Genomic DNA, 21647 nt, shown 5'->3' with positions numbered 1-21647 from the left:
TCGCATCGACGAGGAGGGAGGCTGATCACCGTCCAGACGAGAAGCGTTGGCGATGGGTCGAACGTGAAAGAGTGAACGAACGACGGAGGGAAGGAATGATAAGGATAAGATGAAAGAATGAAGGAATGAATGAGTGAATGAAAGAAAGAAAGGAATGAAGAAGAGGTCGATGGGGGGAGAAGAGGGAGAGAGAGAGAGAGGGAGAGAGAGAAAGAGGAAGAGGAAGAGGAAGAAGTGGAAGAGGGAAAGTCAGGAGATGGCCGAATCGGGTTAGGCACGGCTGCAGTTGGCACCGGCGGTTCCTGAACGTCTCGTGGGGCGAATGCTGAAAATTCTACAATACTTCCTCTGTAGGTCTATTGTTTCGTAGGTAGTATTTATATGACTGAATTACTATCGATTCTATTCTATATCGATATATCCATATTTCGGTACTCTATTTGTCTATCGCTGGAGATGATGGTTGGCACTCCCTGCATCACGGGACGCTCGGATCCGTCATGCGAGGGACCTCAACACCCTGGACGAGTTCCAGCCTGATACGCCGTCCGCCGTCCACTCGTACGACTGACGTGGTCTGACAGATGCCCCCGACTGAGAACTGACCCGGGAACTCCAGACTGGAACTACTATACCGGCATAGGCGTATAGGATGGTCGGCGGTTCCTGGTTCCTGGTTCCTGGTTCCTGTGGATCGCGAGACCCAACACTGGATGGCTGGACCGGTCGGTCTGCCACTGGACGGTGGATGAGAGAGACGATGCAAGGCGTCGTCTTCCCACTGTCGACCTCCGCCTGAGGTTATGCAATTCCTTCTTCAAACAAGGAAGAACCAGTGGAGTTCAAGAGGAGACCGGTACTTGCGGCATCCTTGGGCCACACTCTCGGCTGTTACACCATCGCCGCCACTGGAGGTAGTGGCAACCTGCCACCAACACAACCCCCCCGTGGACGGGCGGTTGACTTGCCTCTCGACCCAGCCGCCGCACAACCATGGATCCAACAGGGTCCAACCTTTTACGTACGTACGTAGCTCCTCCGTCGACCTTATTCTGTACTCCTGAGGTTCGTTGCCGACAAACAGAAATCAAAACCCGATCCTATTAATAGCTCTGACTAATCCTTTCCAGACCGTTCGGTTTCCCCCCCCCCCAAGCCCCGCTCTGATTGGTCCGTCTATCCAGGTACCCGCCGGAGCGTGTTCCCCTCCCGTGCTGATTGGCTGCAACGCCTGACAGGCGGTGGGTGGGGGTTTTCCTCTCGTGTGGTTGGTCCACCTCCTGAAGTATCTCTATCGACGCCGACATGAGTAGGTACCTCACCGCGTACAGCAGTATATGTACACGCTGGAGAAAGATAGTACATGCAGGTGCAAATGCAAGGTCCTCCCTGCAAACATTCAGGAACACCATCTCGGTCCCGATCTACTCCAGACGCTACCAACGAACCGCCCCATCTAGTCCACCACACTAATCCCTAGTCCCGGACCCGTTGCCCTTCGGCTGTTGCCCTCCTACCGGCACTAGTCATCTCGACTATTGACTGCAGTGGGTATCCTCATCGATGTCTCGCGGAGCATGCCGACTCCGTACGCTGTACGCTGTACGCTGTAAGTATACGGAGGACTTCTCTACCCGGGCTTCCGTGACTAGTACGGCAGTAGTATTCCATCTCGGAGATCATGTACACTTGACTCATGCTATTCACAACCTTGGAATAATCAAAACAATAAACAAAAAGAGTGTCGGGTATCCCCCTCCAACGCCAAACCCCAATCCAACCATCCAAATAAAATTCATGTAAGGAGCTCCAACTTCTGCGTGGCTTCACTGCACCGCGCATCACTCACTTCAACTGTCCCTTCCGGATCGCCCCAAATCCCTTACTAAACAATTCGTGCACCTCGACCGATCGCCGTCGATCTCCGCCGGCTTCCATGCGGTTCATCTCCCGCGGCCGCGCCAGCAGTTCCTGTACCTGCAGTTCGCGCGCCTCCATCTCCGCCGCCGCCGCCGCCGCCTCCCGTGCCAGCTCCATGCTGGACTTCTTCGATCCGTGATCCCATCCCTGCTGCAGCTCCGACGCTGCCGCCTCCTCGAACCGCTTCCGGATGTCCAAGTCCTGCTCGTACTCCTGGAACACGTCCACGTCCGTCGGGAACAAGTTGGCCCGGAGCGCGCTCACCACAATCTCGAACAGGATCACCGCTGCCACCGTCACCAGCAGCACCGCCCAGAATCCCAGGTCGTGGCCCGATGCGAACACAAAGTTGCCGATCACATAGTAGATCCCGTCGCCCGATTTGAAATCGTACCGCTTCGACAGAATCAGATTCCACATGAACCACCCGCCGATCGAGATGATCATCACCGCAAGGGACAGATACGTCTTGTTGTGCACCTCGAGCGCCTGCAGCTTCGTGTTGATGACGATCACGCACGCCGAGTATGTCAAAAGTCCCGCAGAGAAGATATCGCTGCCCGTCATGCTGAACCGGATGTTCTCCCACAGGCAAAACATCAGAAAGTAGATCATCATCGCCTCGCACGTCGCCATGAATGTCCACCCCAGGTACAGCTTGATGTTGAACCCGCCGTGCCGCTGGCCTTTCGTGTACAGCTCCGGCACCGCCAGTAGCGTCGACGCCGACAGGTCCTTGGTGAAGATGCCCAGGAAGATCACGGCCAGCGACGTAAACAGCGTATTGAACATACTCAATCCCCACGGCTCGTACAAGCTGGTTCCCGTATACCCGTTCCACCTCTGGTACAGAGCCTGCGTGAGGTAGAACAACATCTCTTTCCAGAATGTACCCAGCGTGTACTTGCACGCGCGGATGTAGTTCCACCGGCCATGCACCAGAAGGAGCTTCAGCAGGAAGCGGAACTGCGCGATCGAGTAGTCCGAGATCCGCGCAGCTTGTAGCCCTTCCTTACCCGTGATCCCAATGCCCACGTGGGCTTCTTGGATCATCGCAATGTCGTTGGCGCCGTCCCCAATCGCAAGGGTGACAGAGTCCTTGACCTTCGTGCGGATGGACTTGACCAAGAACGCCTTCTGCTTGGGACTCGCGCGGCAGCAGATCACCGAGTCAACGAGAACCGTTAGGTTGAAGAACCGGACTCTCAACGTCTCATCCGATTCGATCATCGCCAGCGTCTGCCCATCAACCACCACCACAGAGTGCGCCACCGACCCCTTGGTAATGTCGGCCGTCAGCTTGACCATCGTCTGTTCCACATCACCCGCCTCGTGGTCCAGAATGACCAGATTGGAATAATCCTTCACGAGACGGCACGAGTGGCCAACGTTGATGGCGGTTTCGCGCTTGTCGCCGGTCAGCATCCACATCTTGATATTCGCCCGTCGAAGCTTGTCGATGGCTTCGGGAACGCCCTTCTGCAGCTTATCCTCGATGGCTGTAGCCCCGGTCAACTCGAGCTGTTCCTCAATCTCCTGTCCGACCCTTTCGATCTTTTCCTGCCGATCAACAAGGCTGGTAGAGGCTTCGCGATAGGCAGCCTTCCAGCTGGTATACATAGTCTCGTCCAGGAACCGGTGGCCATACAGGAGAGTCCGCAGACCCTCCGTGGCAAAGTCATTCAGATGCTGGAAGCATCTTTCGAACACGGCGGACTCGTTCACGACAAGCGCTTCCTCCACCACATCGTCATCCTCATCTTCATTCACCGAACTTCCAGAATCGGAGAAGGTCGTCGACTGCCGGCCCAGCTGAGCCGACGGCCGAGGACTGTAATACTCAGGGTCCTTTTCTTTCGTTACGATGCCTCCGTCCGTCTCGCGGTCCCGCAGCCAGACATCGATGCTGTCTCGCAGGGCCGACACCCGCTGTCCAGACACGCTGGAGCGTCGATGAGAGAAACTCGGGCGCGCAAAGCTGTTCCGCACCCCGCTGTCCTTCCGACTCTGGTGTTCGCTATTCCGCCTCATGGCAAGGCTGGCTTCGGCCGCCTTGCGCTTGCTGGCGCGTCGCTCGATCTCCTGCGCCTTTTCCAGCGCAAGCGATGATTTTTTGAGCAATTTCATCAAGACACTATCAGCCCCCTTACAAAAGACGCAGATCCGCTGGTCAGGCATGCGCACAACGACCGACATGCGTTTCCGTGTGCTTGAAAATTCAATCACATCGAGGATCTGGTACACTTCGTCGCTGGGGCCCGCCTCTGGTCCGTTGGGATAAGACCGGATAGTGAGGGTGTCCGGCTGGCGGTCCTTCACGAGGTAGCCAAGTTCCTGAGCGGCCATCACCAGGGCGAGTTCATCCGGCGATGCGGCCTGGAAGGAGATGTCGCCGGAGTCATCCGTCTCCGGGATGCAGGTGTGGCACAGCGCAATCGACAGGAGGAACATCTTGGCCCTCCGAGCGAATACAGTATAAGGCTTGCGTTGGATGTACTTCAGCATGTCGGCGGTGTTGTTGTTGAGCACGCGCCCATCTTTCCGAGGAGGATCCATCATCGACGTGGACGCGCGAGCCAAGTAGGACCGCGCTTCGGAGGCAGTCGACTTCCGGCCCACGGCCTTCTTTCCTTTTGCGTTTCGTTTCTTGTGGATCAACTTCTCTCCATCACCTGCTTTGGCAGCTTCTTCCCGGAGATCGGTGTCATGGTACCACGCAGTACCGGCGACGCTCATCTTACGGAAGCGCATCGAGTTGTTGGTCAACGTGCCGGTTTTGTCGGAGAAGATGTAGCTCACTTGGCCCAGCTCCTCGTTGATGGTTGAGGTCCGGGCCTCCAGAGGGGTATCCGTCTCGGGGTCGTACATGTCGACGTCGGCATTCAACATGAGCATTTGGGCAACTTTGACAATTTCCATACTCACATAGAGTGAGATGGGAATCATGGTATTGAACATGATCAGAAACGAGGTGAAGATCGGACCGTAGCTCACGTTAGCCTTGGATAAGTACCAGGCACGCCGTTCCACGTCCTGCGACCAGTATTTGTACGCAATCGTGCATGCGACCGCCAGGCTCACGACCAGCAGAACGATCAGCATGACTACCCGATTCACTTTGGCCTGGAGGGCGGGCGACTTGATGCGGGGGTTCTTGTTGGCGTTCATGCGAATCTTGCATTCTTCACCGGTATAGATGACCATAGCATATGCCTGCTCGGTGTTTCGTAGGATGCTCCCACGGTAGATGATTTCATTGTTCGTGAGAGGCAACTTCTCTCCAGCGGCAACGGTGACGTTGCCGTCAAATTTGTAGAGATCAATGTTGGGGTCTTCCACCGCGAAGTGGATGGAGTTGCTGCAGATGCCTTCGACGGAGTCGCACACCTTGGCGACCGCCTGGCAAGGTTGCTTGTTCTTGAGGTTCGTTTCGCCGTCCAAGGCCATGGTCTCAATATATGCGACACCATTCGGGTCGTCGGCATGCAACAGGACCATGTCTGCGGGCACAGGCTGGTCACGCTCCAGTCGGACGACATCACCGACCTTGATATCCTTCCACTTCACCGAGGCCCAACGATCATCACTGGACACGGAGACGCTGTCACTGGGCGAAGACGACTCGGGGGTCATGTTGATCCCAGGACGCAAGACGGCGGCGAACCGGTTATTTTCCTCCCTATCCAGGCGATACCGGCGCCAATCATCAAACCCTTCCTTGCCCATGGAGATACCCACGAAGATCAACAGAGGGATCAACGTGGTGAAGGTTCCGGTCGTACTCAGACCAGGAATCATCTGCAAGATGGCGACAATCAAGAAATAAAAGTTGGCCAGCTTGGTGAACTGGGCGATCAACTGACGAGGGAAGAAACTCCAGAAGCTGTACCGACTGGACCGGATCCAGTTCTCAATGTACGGTTTGCCGGTTCTCTCGTCGATCAAGAGCTCAGTCCGTGTCGGGTCCAGGTCGATCTGGCGACCATCCTTGCTCGGTGGCAACTCCTTGATCTGGAGGACAAACTTGCGCACCGTCTCGATGATCGCCTCGATGCGCAGCATGACTGTTGCGATGGCGGCCCGCCTCTTCAGCCACTTTTCGTAGGAGACCGTCATGGACAGATGACGCCCTTCCTTGAGGCCGTCGGAGGGGTCAGAGAAGTAGGTAGCCGACTCGTCGACGGGGTTCAGGTCTGGCACCGATGTTTGAGTAACGAGTGTCTCCCGTTTTTCATCCTCGCCCGAGCTCTCATTGTTGCTGTCACTGCCGTCCGACGGGGGCTCCTGTCCCTCCCGGGGCGGCGTCGAATCCATTTCAATCGCGACAGGCGAATTGGGACCGGAATGCGTCTGGATGTTCTTTGCGAAGATGGTCCTTCGCAGCGAGTAGCCGCGATTGCGGGATCGGGATCGACCCGCGGAGTCTGGACTCTGCGGGGACGTTGGCGACAGGGCATTGCTGGGAGAGAGGGGGGTGGTTGACCCCCGGGTGGGCGAGATATTGGGATGGCGGGTGAGGGTAGTATCGATGGTCAGTCCGCGGGAGCTGGGGCGTCTATCCCAGGTAGAGGGGCGAGAATCTTCGACCGAAGGGCGTTCCAGGTCGCTGGAGAAGCGGACGCGGTTCTGCTGCGAGGGCCTCCGACCAAAATCGGACAGGGCGCGGGAGGGGGATATCGAGAGGCGTGGTTGGGCCGGGTCGGACTGCGTCGCCGGGAGATCAAAGGACTGACTCCTGGGCGGTCCCGGGGGAGTTGACCCCGGGGAGTGAGTTCCCTCGTCCATCACGGCAGGGTCTTGCGTCGAGGATGTCCTCGGTGGGTCCGGATTGGCATCTGATCTCGCATCTTGGCCGGGCATTGCGAGAGGACAGACGGAGATATTTCCGCAGGCTGGTGGCCTAGGTTAGAGATGCAACACCCGCGGGGAGCTGTTTTTTCCTGCTTTTTCCCCGTTGATCTAATTTTTCCGGAGCCAAGTGTCGGACACGGATATCGAATGCGACGGTGGAACAAAGAGTGTATATATGGGGGAGGGTGGAGGGGTCCTAAATCATGCTTGAGTCGCGAGAGTCCTCGAACAAGGACAGCACTGGGAGATCGAGCTGGATCAGGAGGCGACGAGGAAAAATTGCTGGTGATGAAGCGAGGCGAAGGCCTTGTTGCGACAGAGCGAGTGGAGCAGAAACGACAGTGGAGACGGAAGAGGCCGATCGATAACGACGGAGGTAAGTCGAGACTAGAAGAACAACAAGCCGAAGCAGAAGAACCGACGAACAGAAGAAGGAAAGAAAAAGAAGAAACAGAGAAGAGAGAGAAGATGAAAAGACTGGAGTTGAGGTTGAGAGGAGGAAGAAGAGGAAGAGGGAGAGGAAGAGGGAGACTTGACCAACGGCGGCCGAAGGTTGGGGTTTCCGCAGGCGGCGACGGTCGAGACTGCCGGATGTGGTCTAGACACCACCACCACAACAGAGAAACGATGATAATAGACGGAGTAAATAGATGTAAAAATACGATAGAGATAGACCGGATGGGTAGAAAGAAATAGAGAGTGTAGAGTGATTTGATCGATATGCTAGATGGTATAGAACCTCTTTCACTCCCGAAATACTAGGCACATGTAGAAGCGTCTCCGGTGGCTTGAGGGCCACGCAAGACCCCATGTGGTGACACCCATGGTTGATAGGCACTCTTATTCTCTGCTTACTATTGCTAGTCGATATTCATCCTCTTTAGTATTATAGTTGTCTCTATTATTATAGTCTCGATTATCCCTATGCGGTATTATCATTCATGATTGATATATATCACTATTCTACACCAGGATTCTCCATTCTATACTTCCTGTCTCGGGGTTGTCTCAGCTCCTAGCAACACCCAGCATAGCCTAGTGGCGGCCCCTCCATCCATGGATTCATCCCCATCGAATTCGCCATCTTCCCCGAAACACGAGGCCCCGAGTGGGGTGGTGGCAACAGCCAAGCCCGAGACATTTCGGGTCCCCCCCACACGTGTAGCAAGTGTCCCTACGAATGTTCTTCCAAGGAAATTCCCAGCTCTCCCAGGGAATCTGTCAAGGGACGCGGTCAGGTCAGGTGATCCGCCATAGGGCTCACGACGTCATCCGACGATCAGCAACTCATTCGGGCCAACGACAGAATCGATAATAGAGTAGGAATACAAGTCATCATGCGTTGAAGTACATCATCTCGCCGTGTCCATCCCATCCCATGTCATTCCTCTATTCTCGTTTTCCATCCCTCCCGCGCATCACTTCATCAAAACAATTAGCAGAATTAGCAAGAATCCACCCATCCCACACGATCCATACGGAGGTCATCAGTCATCGTCTCGTTTCTAGTACCGGGGCGGAGGGGGAGGTCCCTGACCGTACGCTCCCGGGGGTGCGTAGCCGCCAGCGGGAGGGGCACCCCCCGGAGGTCCATATCCACCGTACTGCGGCTGTCCATAGCCCGGGGCCGGAGAGTGACCCTGAGCTGGCGGGTACGGCGGCTGTTGACCGTATCCTCCCGGCGCGCCGCCAGGGTAGGGAGCCGGCTGGCCGTAGCTCGGGGCAGGGGGCTGGCCGTACGGCGCAGGTTGGCCATACCCGGGCGCCTGGTTGTATCCTCCGTACTGACCGGGGGGAGGACCCGGGGGAGGACCCCCCGGGGGACCGCCATGGCCGGCAGCCTTTTCATCCTTCGTATCGTAGGAAATATCGATAGCACCGAGCATCAATTTCGCGCACTAGAACTGTGGTCAGCGGATCAATCCGTTCCAACCACATCCTCCCAGAAGGGACTCACCCAGAGCTCCCGGGTCAGGTGGACAGGGGGAACGGCGCGCATCATCTCGTCCTGCTCGACCTCAAAGTCTGCCACTGTCAGTCCCGAACGGGTCGGCGTGGAGAAACGTCACTCACTAGAGGTACAGTCGATCAGGTTTCCAATGGTCGGATCCTCGTCGAGCGAGCGGAGGAACTCGCGCGCCTTGTTATCATTGCCGACCTGTGAAAACTGGAAGGAGACGGCTCCACGGCCCAAGGGGGTCCGGGAGACCTCATTCACGGCGTAGCGGATCGAGTTGGCCACGGTGTCGATGGGCTCGCCAGCGGGCTGACCGTCCGTGATGGTAATGACCAGGACGGGCTTCTGCAGACGACCGGCCTTGGCAGGGCCGACCACCATGGGGTCCAAGACCTTGTTCTTGAGGCCGGTCCCCAGCGGGGTCAGACTCTGGAAGCGGACGCGCGACACCAGCATGTCTACATCCGCGGCATTGCGGATGCCGTCACCCTGCTCGGAGGAGTTCATGAAGCGCACGGAGATGCCGTCTTCGTCAAAGGTCGACGCGGCGGTGGCCACAATGCCCAAGATCTGCTTGAGCTGTTCCTTTCGCACGCCACGTTCCTCAAACTCAATGGAGCCACTGTCGTCGACATACAGGATGATGTCGAAGAGACTGAGCTTGATGATATCGGTCGCGACCTCGGTAGGCACGTTCCACTCGTGACACAGTTTGTTGATCTTGGCAGGGCCCTCGTTGGCGAGCCGCCCCTGCACGAGTTGGTCGAGTCGGTCGGGCGGATAGAAAGCCTGGATCTGGTTTTCCTGGATGGTGGTGATGAGGAGCTGACGGTATGCGGCTAGCTGTTGATCGGTCGCACGAGCGGCAGGAGGGGCACCGCCGGGGGGGCCCCCGGGAGGACCATAGGGAGCCGGGCCGCCGGGATAGGGCGCTTGTTGGGGAGGGTACTAGCGAGGTAGAAGGTTAGCCTTGCCTTTGAAGAAACAAGAATGATGCAAGCACGCGACAGAGGGCATCGAGATAGATTCAGTACATGAGAGGGTGGCTGAGGAGGATATGGTCCGGGCGTTCCATATGGCTGCGGAGGAGGTCCCTGGGGAGGTTGTCCATACGGGGGAGCCTGGGGATAAGCCTGAGGCGGGGGAGGGGCCTGAGAGTACGGAGCCGGAGGATATCCTTGGGACGCCGGGGCAGGCGAAGGCGAGGGTCGATAAGCCTGGGGTTGGGGGGAAGACGCAGGAACCGGCTTGTTCGGAGGGACCGAGGGAGGCGGATAGGCTTGATATTGAGCGGGCTGAGGGGGAGTTTGGGTAGGAGGACCAGGACGGAGCTGTGGAGGATATCCTTGGGGGTTATAATACTGCGACATGGTGGGAGAGGAATGAGGAGGATGAGGCGGATGAAGGAGAGAAGGGATGACAAGCGTAAAGTAGGAGAAGAACAGGTAGTCATGGTGGAGAAGAGGGGCTCAAGGCAGAAAGAATCGGTCGTCATACCGGTGCGCCCGATGACCCAGCTGGGCCCGGATACGCCTGATACTGCTGCTGATCTCGTTAGATCGGACGTCTTCCTCCCGTGCAACTGAGTGACTCACCGGAGGATATCCAGAAGCTCCTCCAGGCTGCAGGGAGGCCGGGGGACCGCCAGTGTATCCCGATGGGGGAGCACCCGCATAAACACCGGGCATGCTGGCTTGGCTGTTGGCGATCTTGGATGCAAGCTGGCGGGAGATGGGTCAGCTGGGTAGAATGCGAGTGGAGGATGTCAACTTACGCCCATGATCAAGAGGGGAGGAAGAGGAGGGAAAGGGAAGAAAAGAAAAGAGGAGGATGTAGAGTAGAAGATGATGAGGTGACGATGAGAGGAAAAGATAAATAAAGAAGACGCCCCGCTTACCTCATCCATCAACTCCAACTCGTTAACTAACTGTATTTACTATATTCCTGAGTATATCCCCAAGTCCTCATACCCAGGTACAGTATTCCTGGCCTCGTATTCGGTATATCTCTTCTCGTGGAACTTCCTCCTCTCGTATCTCGACGGCGTCGATCTCTCATCTTAGTAAACCCCAGCGCACGAATGTCCATGAACGTCCTCGAACACCCAGGACCGCTGCAGGACAACCAAGAATCGCCTTCCCATCAGGAACAACTCATCGGAGACTATCCAACTGATACGGTGGCGGAGGACAGAAAGTGCATGGTTGAGCTGTACCTCGCTGATCGAGACCTTCCTGCGCGTCGGGAGAACTATATCTATATACCGGATCGACCAGATATAGATCCAGCACCCCATTCTATGAAATCCACAGAGCGAATCTTGCCTCCGTCCTCGGTAAGCGTCCAGACGTCAAGCCTCCATTGTCAAATCACTAGAGAATTGCTCCTACCTCGGTAGATACCTGATATAAACATGATGTGACCGAGAACATCACAGCCGCAAACAGCCATGATGTCATGCAGGGAGGTCATGTGCCCGCCAGTCGGTGTAGAAAAAGTTCCTTGAATGTTCGTTCCCAACTTCATTCTTCTGCATCCAACATCTCTCTCCCTTGCGTCCTTGCGTCCAGACGGCCGGTTGAAGAATGCTCGTGGAAGCTTCGTTCTGGATGCACTGGTCGAGCTCTTCACTGGACTCGACTCCCACTTAACTGGTATATCTCCCGGCCTCCCTACCTCCCTGGCCCTCCCGACTAAATCATCCAAGACACCAACATCACCGTTGAAAATGACTCAAACCGTTCTGCGCGTGGGTATCCTCTCTGCAGGAACCCAGTCCATCCGCCACCTCTACCTTCCCGTGCTGCAGACCCTCGACAAATCCTACCACGTCGTCTCGCTGTACGACTTCGCCGCCGCAACCCAGACCCCCCGCGACAGCGATGCGCCCCCAAAGCTCTCCAAGCCCGTGCCGGCCTCAGCGCCCAGCCCCGAGGCCGTCCTCCACGACGCCACCATCGATCTGGTCATCAACTTCATGCCGAATGAGTTCCACGAGCAATACACCGTGGCCGCGCTCGACGCCGGCAAACACGTCATGGTCGAAATCCCCGTGAGCCTGAGCATCCAGAGCGCCAAGCGCATCATGGACGCCGAGCAGCGCGCCCCCAACAACGCCAAGGTGTTCGTGGCCTGCGCGCGGCGCCACGCCCCCTGCTTCGACACCGTCTTCAAGAAGGAAGTCGCCAGCCTCGACCGCATCTACTACGCGCGCTGTCGCAACATCGCCGGGCCTAACACAGCCCACACCGCCACCGCCCCCAAGCGCGACTGGTTCGCGACCAACGGCCCCAGAGAGAGCCCCAATCCCGACGCAACCAAACACCCCCTCGCTACCGAGGGCCGGCGTGCTCTGACCGGCCTTCTGCAGGAGGCTTTCCGCGGCCAGGACCTGACGAAGGCGCGGCTGGCGCTGTCGCACTTTCTGGCATCGCTGGGCTGCCACGATCTGGGGCTGATGCGGGACGTCTTCGGCGAGCCGGACGCCATCTCCAACATCACCGTGAACGAGCCGTTCTACTCGATCCTGTTGCACTACGACGGCCGCGTCAGCCGCGGCGAGTACCCGTTCACGCTGATGTACGAGACCGGCACGGACGCCGTGCCGCGCTGCGACGCCCACCTCGCCGTCTACGGCAACACCAAGACCGTCAGCATGTCGTACGGCCTGCCGTATGCGTGGGAGCAGCCTGTGCGGGTGGTCGTCGAGACCACCGATGAGAATGGGGAGCTGCGCCGCACCGAGACCGTGAGCACCTGCGAGGAGACACTGCAGGCGGAGTTGCGGGCCTTGCATGCGTTCCTGGTGGACGGCGCCGCCGCCAAGACCACTACCGCCGACGCCCTGCAAGATCTGAGGCTGTTCCAGACGATATATGATCAGTACGATCGGCAGTGTGGGACGATCCGGACGCCGCTCGGCTAGGGTGTGTAGTAGGGATGCCAGGTTGACTATAGATGTGTGCGGCGGTGATGACTGGACGGGTTAAATGATGACCGTGATAAGGTCGGAATGTATCTGATTGTGGCGCCGGCTCGGCACTAATTATATACTTCTGAATTCCCATCACCCCCCGTGGTATAAGACATTAAAAGAAATACATGGTAAGAGAGACAGACGAAAAAGAAACATGTCAGTAGACTATGATCAGACAGTTAAGCCCTGTCGTGGCTATCCACACTCCCAGCGCCATGCGAGCTGTGCTCAATCCGAGTCGTCTTCAAGATCACCGCCGACTCAGGGTCATCCTTCGTCGCGTCCCACAGGAACGTCGGATCCTGAACATCCCTCTCACTGCCCCGGACGGTCCTGTCCCTCGACGACGTAGTCGTGGAGAGCAGGTCCTGAGTAGCGCGGATGCCCTTTCGGCCGCGCTCGAGCCACGACTTGACCCGCGACGACGTCGGCGACGGCGGCAGGGAATGCTGTGGGGTGCGAGCGTACTTCATAAAGCCCGGCAGGAGGGGAACAGACCCGGCGAGAATGACGGAGGCGATTTCAGCCATCGCCCAGTGTCCGGTTGGCTCCCATCCCCAGGTGACATCGGCTGCCTTGGAGAAGATCACGTAGTACGACAAGCGGAAGGCGCTGGACATGATGGCCCTGGCGTGTTGTTAGCTCTACCGAAATCCAAACAAGACGGACGGGACAGGACGACATACACGGCGCCGGTGCCGAAGATAGCGCACAGATACAGCTTCACCTTCAGCGGCAGGTTCAGCTGGATGATCACGCCCAGCGGGAGGATCAGCATGGTCAGATCGGAGACGCCGTTGATGGCCGACGACGACAGACACACGTAGACGGTGTTGATGCAGTGGCCCGGGATGCTAGAGTCCCAGAGCTTGTCGAGCGGGTCGCAGGCGAACAGGAGGGCGAAGAAGAGGCTTGTGTTGAAGATGATGTTGGCGCAGAGCAGCACCACGTACACCCAGAAGAGCACGCCCTGGTTGATAGGGATGAACATGCGCTTGACCTGCACCATCATGGCGATGCGGGCACACAGAATTGTCGGGAAATAGATCAACTCGGCTGCGTTGATCATCTAGGGGAGTGAGCATGTGGGACCCAGCAACGAGGGGACAGGGAGGGACATACGTCCATGAAGTAGCCGAAGTCAGTCATGGTGATATCCCACTGGTGGACGCCCGAGCCAAAGTGCGTGGCAGTGAGGAGCACCCCTACAAATGCGCAGAGGCCGAACAGCGAGACAATCAGGAAGTATTCCTCCGCGTTCATTGCCCGTAGGACACGGGCCTTGGTGAAGACACGCAGGATGACCGCAATAGTGGCCAAAATCAGGCAGATAGACGCCATGATGTAGCTGGCCCGGCGGCGAGATCCATCTGGATTGTCGAAATTGCTGGTCTGGCCGTCAGGCGGCGCCAAGGCAGGAGTTTCACTCGGACCCATGTTGATATCGTGGCGGAAGAAGCATGCACAGCTCAAGCAATGGCAGTTGAAGACGGTCTGGGCTCAAATCCCGATTTATATATGTACCTCCCGGGCCCAAGGTGCTGGCTCCCCCCGAGCCGAGCAGCTTAGGAATCAACAAGGGGATCGTTCGGCTGTAATGCCGATCCCAAATAGTTGAAGGCTGTCATGGCAGAAAGAGGCCTTGCGTGTATTGTTCAAGGACGACAGACAACAGGGCCAATGGATAGATTGGAGTTTGATCTGTCTGCTGTAGGTCAATAACGGGCAGTAAACAGGAAGATCTCCGCGTATAGGTTAGTTCTGGGACAATCGGGGACGCATTGGCCACGCCGTGGAGAAAAAACAGCCCTGAGTGAGCTCCTGATTCGCTGGCAGTATTACTCCAGGATGATAGATCTAACGGGAGCTCCGCTCCACATGGCTAGGGTCGTGCGTCTGATACCATCCCTGCACAATGGGCGTGGTTTGAGAATGTCACAATGGCATTCTTCATAAACCTCAACCATAAGCTCTTAAATTATTTAGAAATTGCTAACTCCGTCAGAGAATGCTCGTACGGAAAAGAACATTTGAGTCATTAGCTTTACACACCCGCTGAACAAGGAAGGATGTTCGAGCTGAAACCCAAAACTGATACATCCAAAGCCAACATCCCTTGCAGATCGATCCGAAATACCCGTAGGCCACGCTTTTTGAGCATGACTCGCAAAGTAGAAGTGGACCTAGATGGAGGTAGGGATGCTCTATTAACTTAATTAAAGGTTTGCGTCAATGGTATCTCTCAATTCGGAACTTCGAACCGAGCCCTCGGCCATAGGACAGGAGGCTGGAGTCTGACGGTTGACGAGTACGATAATGGTTTGATCAACTGACTACAGCTCGTCAGACGGCTGGGATTATGGGGATGTTCAAGACTAGCCTGAAGATGATCGCCGAGTCCCCGACTTCTTGTGAGGACTATTGGCAGCTCGTTTGAGCAGTCACGGAAGTCCAACTGTAGTGAGTTCACACAATACGTCACAGCTAGAAGCCATAGCAAGGCGTCATGAGCTCGCACCGTATCCACGGATTTGGATAATGCGTTCGTTGCATGTCAACTCCCCGGGTAGTCAATGCCCTGTCAGGCCCACTGTTGTAGACAGCTCCACAGCATCACACGCCCACTTAGAGCCGAAGTAGTTGGACTGATGATGCTCACCCAGGTACCTCTCGTTCGTAAGGTACCTCCAAAGGTCTTCAGTTCATTGAATAGACCATGCAGTAGCCTTCGAGGAAGTACGCTGTCCAGCATTACTACTGGTGGTCTCCAAAATCTAAAATTGGCATATTAGATCAATACGCGATATTTAATCACCTGCCACTTTAAGCAAAGCGCGTCAGCCTTCATACCGTAAATAGTAAGAGCAGCGGGGGCTCAACATCTCCCTGCGCCTCAACCGACAATATTGCCCAAGGGGTTCTTGCAACCCCACTGCTGTTGGCAATATCAAAAGACACATCTGTTCTTACGCACATAATACCGTTTACGAATGGTCATTGAAGTCAGATTCTCCGCAGAATCATCTTGTTATAGACTATCTATGGATCCGGTAGAGTAAATCTATAAGCTTTGATATGTATCCATGTGTAGCTTGCGTGATAATAAGCGAAAGGCGTGAGATTCAGTGTCATTTGTACGTTGTAGGTGGAGAATTGCACTGGCCAACATGATCTTCAACTCGTTCGCGGCTTCGGGCTGAAGAGCGGGTTGACCCACCGATGATATGCCCTTGGTTAGCTGGCAAAAGCGTTGAGATATTATTTCTTAATCCCGCAGCTGATAGATTCACAAATATGGCCCTATTGGAACACTGCATTTCTGCCAACACGGCCAGCACTAACTTAAATGGCATTCCTGGTGACTGAAATGGTTTCAAGCTCTCATGTCGTTCTGCATTGGGTAAAGACCACCGATATGCTGAGACGTCCCGAAGCCCTAACTTGAAAACGCGGGCAGCTCAATTGAACCATCCATTATGGTCCCCAGTGACGCTCCTCTTACGCTTTCTCACTTTCAACATGTCAAATCTGGAAAAAGAGCTGGAAACTCTAAAAAGGATTGTGCAGAATTCCCCCATAAATCTTGTTTGTCCGGAATGCCTTCGCGGCTTTCCTCACCCGGATACCTTGTATGAATATTTCCGAAAAGAGGAAGACCGGGTTCATAGTGGACTGGATCAAATAAGATCGGATTTAAGAATTGAATTGCCTGCTATCAATTAGCTCTTGGAGCCCTGATTCCTGCTGAGAAGTTACCGCAAGCAGTAGGTGCTTCGAGTTTCAGTATGTCCTGGAGCACTAGGGCGTCATGACCTGTCCCATGGACCTTGTGAAGACTCGCATCGAAGCTCAACCGAACCCCGAGACTGTGGCGGCGAGTTCTACCTTGTCGAAGCCTCCTGCGGAACTTGTCGGGAGGTTCTGTGGTGTGTGGACTAGGATTCAGAGCGGTACGATGCTGGTGATGTACCAGTACCTCCTGAAGAAGTTGGAAAACTGGCAGAACATGGGGAAGACGGGGCCCCTTTAAGCGCATGCCGATGCTCAAGTACGTTTGCGCTGGTTTTTATTTTTCTGACGTTATTCTATTCTATTCTATTTTATATATATATATATATATATTTATTTGGATTGCATGAGCCGTCGTCGAAGAGATTGTCGCGGCTGGCACTCGGCTGTAGATATGCATTGCAAGCATGGGACGGAAGGCTACGTAGTACGTGGGTCGTCGGGCGTTCTGGCTGGGGCCGTGACGGCTTGGATTCTCCCGCTTGTCTCGGTGGCTTCATTTTATCTTGTGTATACACCCGCTGTTTGGAGCGATTTGTACGATCTAGATGAATCGATAGACTTTAGACATGGCTAATTGCAATGTACAATACCACGAATACAGTGACCTAACTACAATATGAAGTACATATTCATAGTGTCCTGTATGAGTAAGAGCTTGGTCAAACTACTTATATACATTCTAGTAGCCTCCGTCTATTAGTCTGCTATATAGCTGGTGCTCTTATTAACAGTTCACTGTACTAGAGGAGAGTTCTTTGATTCTTTCACTCACCATGCATCTCACATTAGCAGACAATATCCGCCACTCAAGGTAAACTCCCACCGGTAACTAAAGGAGTAGGCGCAATCAGACCCGATTCAGGAACGGCAGACGAAGGCTGTAGGCTAGCAGCATCAGGCACACCGGTAGGCCCCGGGGCCAATTTCCCCACGAGTGGAACCATAGTGACGCCCGGTAAGATTCGCGATCGAAGGCAACTCGTCCACCGAGGATCAATCTGGGACATTACATCGGGGAAGCCCATAATGGGCGAGTAATCGTTGCGTACCATAGTACAGGTACCTGGACACTGCTCGCCGCCCTGGTACTTGTCCCATGGGATCAGGGACATGGTCTCCGTGCCCAGTGTATGGAGTTGAAATTCATCATATTCAAAGGGGAACGGGGTTCCGACCCTCACGTATTTCGCATTCAGGTGGTCTCTGTATGAGGTGAAGGCGTCGGGTTCCGCGGAAATCATAACATTCTCATAGTCTGCACCGCAATGTCCACCGGGGTGAACGCGCTGGTTGCTGTTCGCGTAGATACTGGGAAAGGAGACGTAGATCGTCGGCGAGCTGAAAGTTCGGCCGTCGACTACAGCGGTGTTGGGACCTTCTCCTGTTGGTGTGGGAGTGATGGTGCTTCCATTTTGTGCGCAGAGGTCGCCGTTGACGGTGGTGACGGGCCAGTAGTACATTGTTGCGGTCCCGGCGGCGTAATGACAATCTGTACATGGGTCCTTAACCGTATAGTTGCGCGATGTGGATGGACAGCCATCCGGCTTGATTGGACTGTGAATGTCACCTGAGGTTGTGATTGAGGCGGATTCGGTGTAGCTCGAGTACGAGCTCGACAAACTGGAGTAGGTCGACCAGATGGCAATGCAATCTGCAGTGTTGAGCTGACAGGAAGGAGTGGGACTTGGGGATCGGTATACCCAGGTAGACCTTGTAGCGGTGCCGGTCGATGTGCCGCATTCGCCGGTGGGATCGGGCCCGTAGACAATGCTGGACTCGAGAGGGCCCAGAGCCCGCGGAATGCCATCACATAGAGTGGTGACGGGCCCCGTGTGGGTGGCGAAGTAGTTCTCGGTCTCTGTTTGAGTATAGCAAACTCCCGTCCTCGCCTCGTACGTTGTGGTGTATGTGGAGGTGGCCGTTACGCCCAGTGATCGTAGTCCGGTTGCTCGTCCGTGATACTCGACCCATTCGGCATTGCAGGAGACAGCGGATGCTTTAGGGCCAGTAGTCGGACCGTAGTAGTAGTCTGTGGATGTTGGCCAGAAGATGCTTGTCTCGCATATGCTGAGCCATTGTTGACTTGTTGAAGAAGCGGTGCAGGTATCTGAGGTGGAATCCTGTCGAGCGTAAACTGCCCAGGAAAATGAATAGCCACTCGGAAGGAAATGAACATGTCAAAACTTACTAGGGTTGGCACAAACCACTGTTCCAAAAATCGCAAGCTGGGTACGAAGCATCTTATGCTAATAGGTAAGAGGCCACTGTCCTGGTGAAATCAATGCTGGGGGAGACTCATGTCGTGTTCAAGACCAGCTATTTATATTATTTGATCTCTCACCCTCTTGAAAGAAAGAACGATAGAACTTGAATGACCCCTCCACGCCTAGCGAGTCTTTAAATCGACTTGAGATTCTACTGACCCAAACTGAATGCCTACTCCGAGCAAGGACCAATCTGAGAAAACCCTGGTGTATCATGCGGCTCTATTTTGTACTTCCGATTAGCCGGAAAATCAATCCTGAGGCAAGGCTGGACTGAGTCAATCAAAAAGTCCTTGGCAAGCAGCCAAATGCTACCGCAAACCAGAATCAAATTCTTACTACATCAGAGACCTATCGTATTAATCTATACCCCTCGCTGCCAAGGACCGGAGCTTCGTATTCTGGTATCATCAGAAGCCAATTCCCTGGGTCTAGGGCTCGATCGGTCCGCGTGAGGTGAGATTGGATCTTTACGGCTCATTTAACCATAAGGGGTCATTGGCTGCCGAGCCATGTCGCATGCAAGCAGTGGCCAAAATGGTTCGGCTTTCTTTCTGAAAGTAACCCATGGGGTTGAGGATTTGTGGGTCAATTTCCTTCTGATAAACATCGACCTATTGTCCAGAGTAGAAGATAGGGAAAGCCTTGGAGGAAATTAGAAGCGATTTAAGCAGAATAGAATATGACATAAACGTCTCTATTCAGTACTCTACCATAGAAACGGATCCCGATACTGTAAGGGAAAAGGCTAAAGGGATGGGATTAAGCGATATCACATAGATAGCTAGTGACCTGTTGACTAAACATGAGATAGAACACCTTCGCCGCTATGGCTTGCCCTAATCACCCGCTTGACAATACCCCCTACTGAGCTACTGACGGATGTGGATGCCCCGAAAAGATGACCTCACCGTGAATCAGCGGAACATCAAGCATAACATATTCTACCATCACTAGCTTCAATCACTTAGTTCTCTATAGATCAGAGAAGGAAAACGCGGATACATATAGTTGGAGACATGCCAGACTGCCGTCGACCTTTCGTGCTGTCGGGTACGATGTGCATTGAGTGGAGGGCTATCTCATGACTGAGTCCAGACTAAAGGCGCCCACCTAAACAGCTGCCACAAGTTCAATTTCGACTTCTGCATCCAAAGGAAGTTTTGCAACAGCAACACACGTCCGGCACTAGGCCCAAATTTAGTGAAATTACTTGAGATTTCATGGGTTTTGGGATCTTACTGGCTTGGCATTATGCGTAAAAACCTTACCATACCCTTCATTCATCTTTGAATAATAGTCCATGCTTGAGATAAAAATGGTGACTTTAACAACTTTGCTTAAGTCACTGCCACCGGCTTTGAGAACTTCTTCAAGATTACGTAGAGCTTGAACCTATTCATCCTCGTCAGCTAGCTTGTCATCAACTAATACTGCTTACTTACTGTTCTGTCCGAGGCATCGCCATTGACAAACTTTCCCGTCTTTGGGTCAATTCCAAGGCTTCCAGAGCAATAAATCATTCCGTTGGAAATGATTCCCTGTGACATGAGGGGGCTCGGGGCAGGAGCACCCTGGCTCAGAACGGCAACCTTTGTAGAAGACATGTTGCTCTTGAAGATCGAACTTTTCAGGTAAAGTGACAGGTTATATACCTGCTTCGAGAACGAGATATCTGAGTACAGGGGTAGAATAATCGACCTTGGTATTTGTTGGGTTCAATGGTTGAACTTAGAAATTACTTCTGCTTCCTTACGGATTTGGTATGCATTAACGAGGCAGGGCAGAGCGAACGAAGCAGATGGACTATTATCTAGTTATTCCCAAAGTCCTACTATGTAAAAGATATCCACATTCTCTGTAATCGTCGAATAATACACTGGGTGTCCAGGCCCACGTAGCTAGATGTAAGATAGACACCATATTCGACGCCAGATAACGAGTGTTTCACATTTGACTATTGAACACATGTATCATACTGTAATAGTAAGTAACTGATATGCTCTCTCGTTCCTCGGATTCAATCCCCGTAGGGGAAATAAATATTATCCGGTAGAAAATCTGCTTGGCGCAAGCTTGTATATGAAGCAGAGCTTTTTAATCGCCTTCCCGCTATGAGAAAAATCTTACAATGGGACGCTATTATTTAATCCTGTGCGGACAATACTGTATCTTCAGGAAAATCAGGAACCACCTGGGGTAGCCAGGATTATCCTATTGTAATGGGGTTCTTGCTATTTGCTATACGTCATCTATGGACTTGGATCTTGCCCTCGCAGTTGGATACCCGTGGAAGTACGCAAGGTTGGCGATTTGATCTGGTTTGTGGGGCTACACAAGTTGGGAATGTCACAGCGTGGCAAATGACAAACGTGCCGGCAGAGATGAGCTCACTGGTAACCAAACATCCCCGAGCCCCCGGAAACTTCTGCCTATCTGCTATTTTGTTATTCGTGCCTAAAGCCGAGTTAATGGACCTAAGTCAAGATCACGATGTCTATACAAGCCGAGTTGGGGAATTGGATGTGTCATCTCATTAAAGATGTCGATGTTGACCGTGTGTCGTTTTCTTGAGTATTTCCACTTTTCAAACCTCATCTTTTCAACGTATCGTTATTCTTCAGAAGATAAATATCTATCATGGACAAAACAGGCCTGATATGTAGCCTCTTGCCCTTGAGACTGTTTCACTATTTACCTTCGTAAAAACGAGTCTATATAATTAGTTACAAGGAGACTTTATGGACAACGGTAATATTCCCAGTCACAACTGTCTTTAGCTGGAGGTAATCATAGATTCCATGATTCCATATTTGCTTTTCTCGCGACCCATTCCGGAGTGTTTAATGCCGCCAAAGCTATTTTATCATCAGCTTACAACAAAATT

At 53.9% G+C, this 21647-nt stretch overlaps 6 protein-coding genes across 6 annotated transcripts; 1 reads left to right on the top strand and 5 right to left on the bottom strand.

Annotated features, from left to right (window-relative positions):
* Positions 1-1440: 1440 nt before the first annotated feature.
* Positions 1441-7254, bottom strand: BDV59DRAFT_183114 (aminophospholipid-translocating P4-type ATPase DNF3). Its single transcript, XM_073690444.1, has one exon. It carries the CDS (start codon positions 6778-6780, stop codon positions 1846-1848), a length of 4935 nt encoding a protein of 1644 aa, XP_073545813.1. The 5' UTR covers positions 6781-7254; the 3' UTR covers positions 1441-1845.
* A 1140-nt stretch (positions 7255-8394) lies between these two features.
* Positions 8395-10934, bottom strand: rfeF (putative transcription factor RfeF). The gene is made up of 5 exons (XM_073696996.1): positions 10503-10934; positions 10324-10449; positions 10226-10273; positions 8845-9676; positions 8395-8796 (listed from the first exon to the last, which is right to left on the bottom strand). The coding sequence occupies exons 1-5, from the start codon at positions 10632-10634 to the stop codon at positions 8690-8692; spliced, it is 1245 nt and encodes a 414-aa protein (XP_073545812.1). The 5' UTR covers positions 10635-10934; the 3' UTR covers positions 8395-8689.
* A 281-nt stretch (positions 10935-11215) lies between these two features.
* BDV59DRAFT_73384 (Gfo/Idh/MocA family protein) lies at positions 11216-12756 on the top strand. Its single transcript, XM_073696997.1, has 2 exons — positions 11216-11382; positions 11436-12756. Exon 2 carries the CDS (start codon positions 11457-11459, stop codon positions 12651-12653), a length of 1197 nt encoding a protein of 398 aa, XP_073545811.1. The 5' UTR covers positions 11216-11382; positions 11436-11456; the 3' UTR covers positions 12654-12756.
* A 435-nt stretch (positions 12757-13191) lies between these two features.
* Positions 13192-14605, bottom strand: BDV59DRAFT_183097 (uncharacterized protein). The gene is made up of 3 exons (XM_073690443.1): positions 13827-14605; positions 13393-13773; positions 13192-13346 (listed from the first exon to the last, which is right to left on the bottom strand). The coding sequence occupies exons 1-3, from the start codon at positions 14139-14141 to the stop codon at positions 13227-13229; spliced, it is 816 nt and encodes a 271-aa protein (XP_073545810.1). The 5' UTR covers positions 14142-14605; the 3' UTR covers positions 13192-13226.
* Positions 14606-17302: 2697 nt separating this feature from the next.
* BDV59DRAFT_209217 (uncharacterized protein) lies at positions 17303-18736 on the bottom strand (the record flags this gene model as incomplete). Its single annotated transcript, XM_073695354.1, has 2 exons — positions 17303-18630; positions 18685-18736. 2 exons carry the CDS (start codon positions 18734-18736, stop codon positions 17303-17305), a joined length of 1380 nt encoding a protein of 459 aa, XP_073545809.1.
* Positions 18737-19873: 1137 nt separating this feature from the next.
* On the bottom strand, positions 19874-20367 carry BDV59DRAFT_194511 (Endoribonuclease L-PSP/chorismate mutase-like protein; the record flags this gene model as incomplete). Its single annotated transcript, XM_073692407.1, has 3 exons — positions 19874-19948; positions 20003-20155; positions 20206-20367. The coding sequence occupies 3 exons, from the start codon at positions 20365-20367 to the stop codon at positions 19874-19876; spliced, it is 390 nt and encodes a 129-aa protein (XP_073545808.1).
* Positions 20368-21647: the final 1280 nt, after the last annotated feature.

Source organism: Aspergillus ambiguus (assembly GCF_047715705.1).
Source record: "Aspergillus ambiguus strain CBS 117.58 unplaced genomic scaffold BDV59scaffold_27, whole genome shotgun sequence".
NCBI lineage: Eukaryota > Fungi > Ascomycota > Eurotiomycetes > Eurotiales > Aspergillaceae > Aspergillus > Aspergillus ambiguus.
The sequence above is the reverse complement of the archived record's forward strand: the minus strand, read 5'-3'. Positions and strand labels throughout refer to the sequence as shown.

Bases quoted from the DNA above. Each gene is read 5' to 3' on its own strand.
- BDV59DRAFT_183114 (XM_073690444.1), bottom strand. From the start codon at position 6,780: ATGCCCGGCCAAGATGCGAGATCAGATGCCAATCCGGACCCACCGAGG.
- rfeF (XM_073696996.1), bottom strand. From the start codon at position 10,634: ATGGATGAGGTAAGCGGGGCGTCTTCTTTATTTATCTTTTCCTCTCAT. The intron at 9,677-10,225 runs GTATGACGACCG...CTACCTCGCTAG, and splicing joins CTGGGTCATCGGGCGCACCG to TACCCTCCCCAACAAGCGCC. The intron at 8,797-8,844 runs GTGAGTGACGTT...TGACAGTGGCAG, and splicing joins CCTGATCGACTGTACCTCTA to ACTTTGAGGTCGAGCAGGAC.
- BDV59DRAFT_73384 (XM_073696997.1), top strand. From the start codon at position 11,457: ATGACTCAAACCGTTCTGCGCGTGGGTATCCTCTCTGCAGGAACCCAG.
- BDV59DRAFT_183097 (XM_073690443.1), bottom strand. From the start codon at position 14,141: ATGGGTCCGAGTGAAACTCCTGCCTTGGCGCCGCCTGACGGCCAGACC. The intron at 13,774-13,826 runs GTATGTCCCTCC...TCACTCCCCTAG, and splicing joins ACTTCGGCTACTTCATGGAC to ATGATCAACGCAGCCGAGTT. The intron at 13,347-13,392 runs GTGTATGTCGTC...ATTTCGGTAGAG, and splicing joins CTATCTTCGGCACCGGCGCC to CTAACAACACGCCAGGGCCA.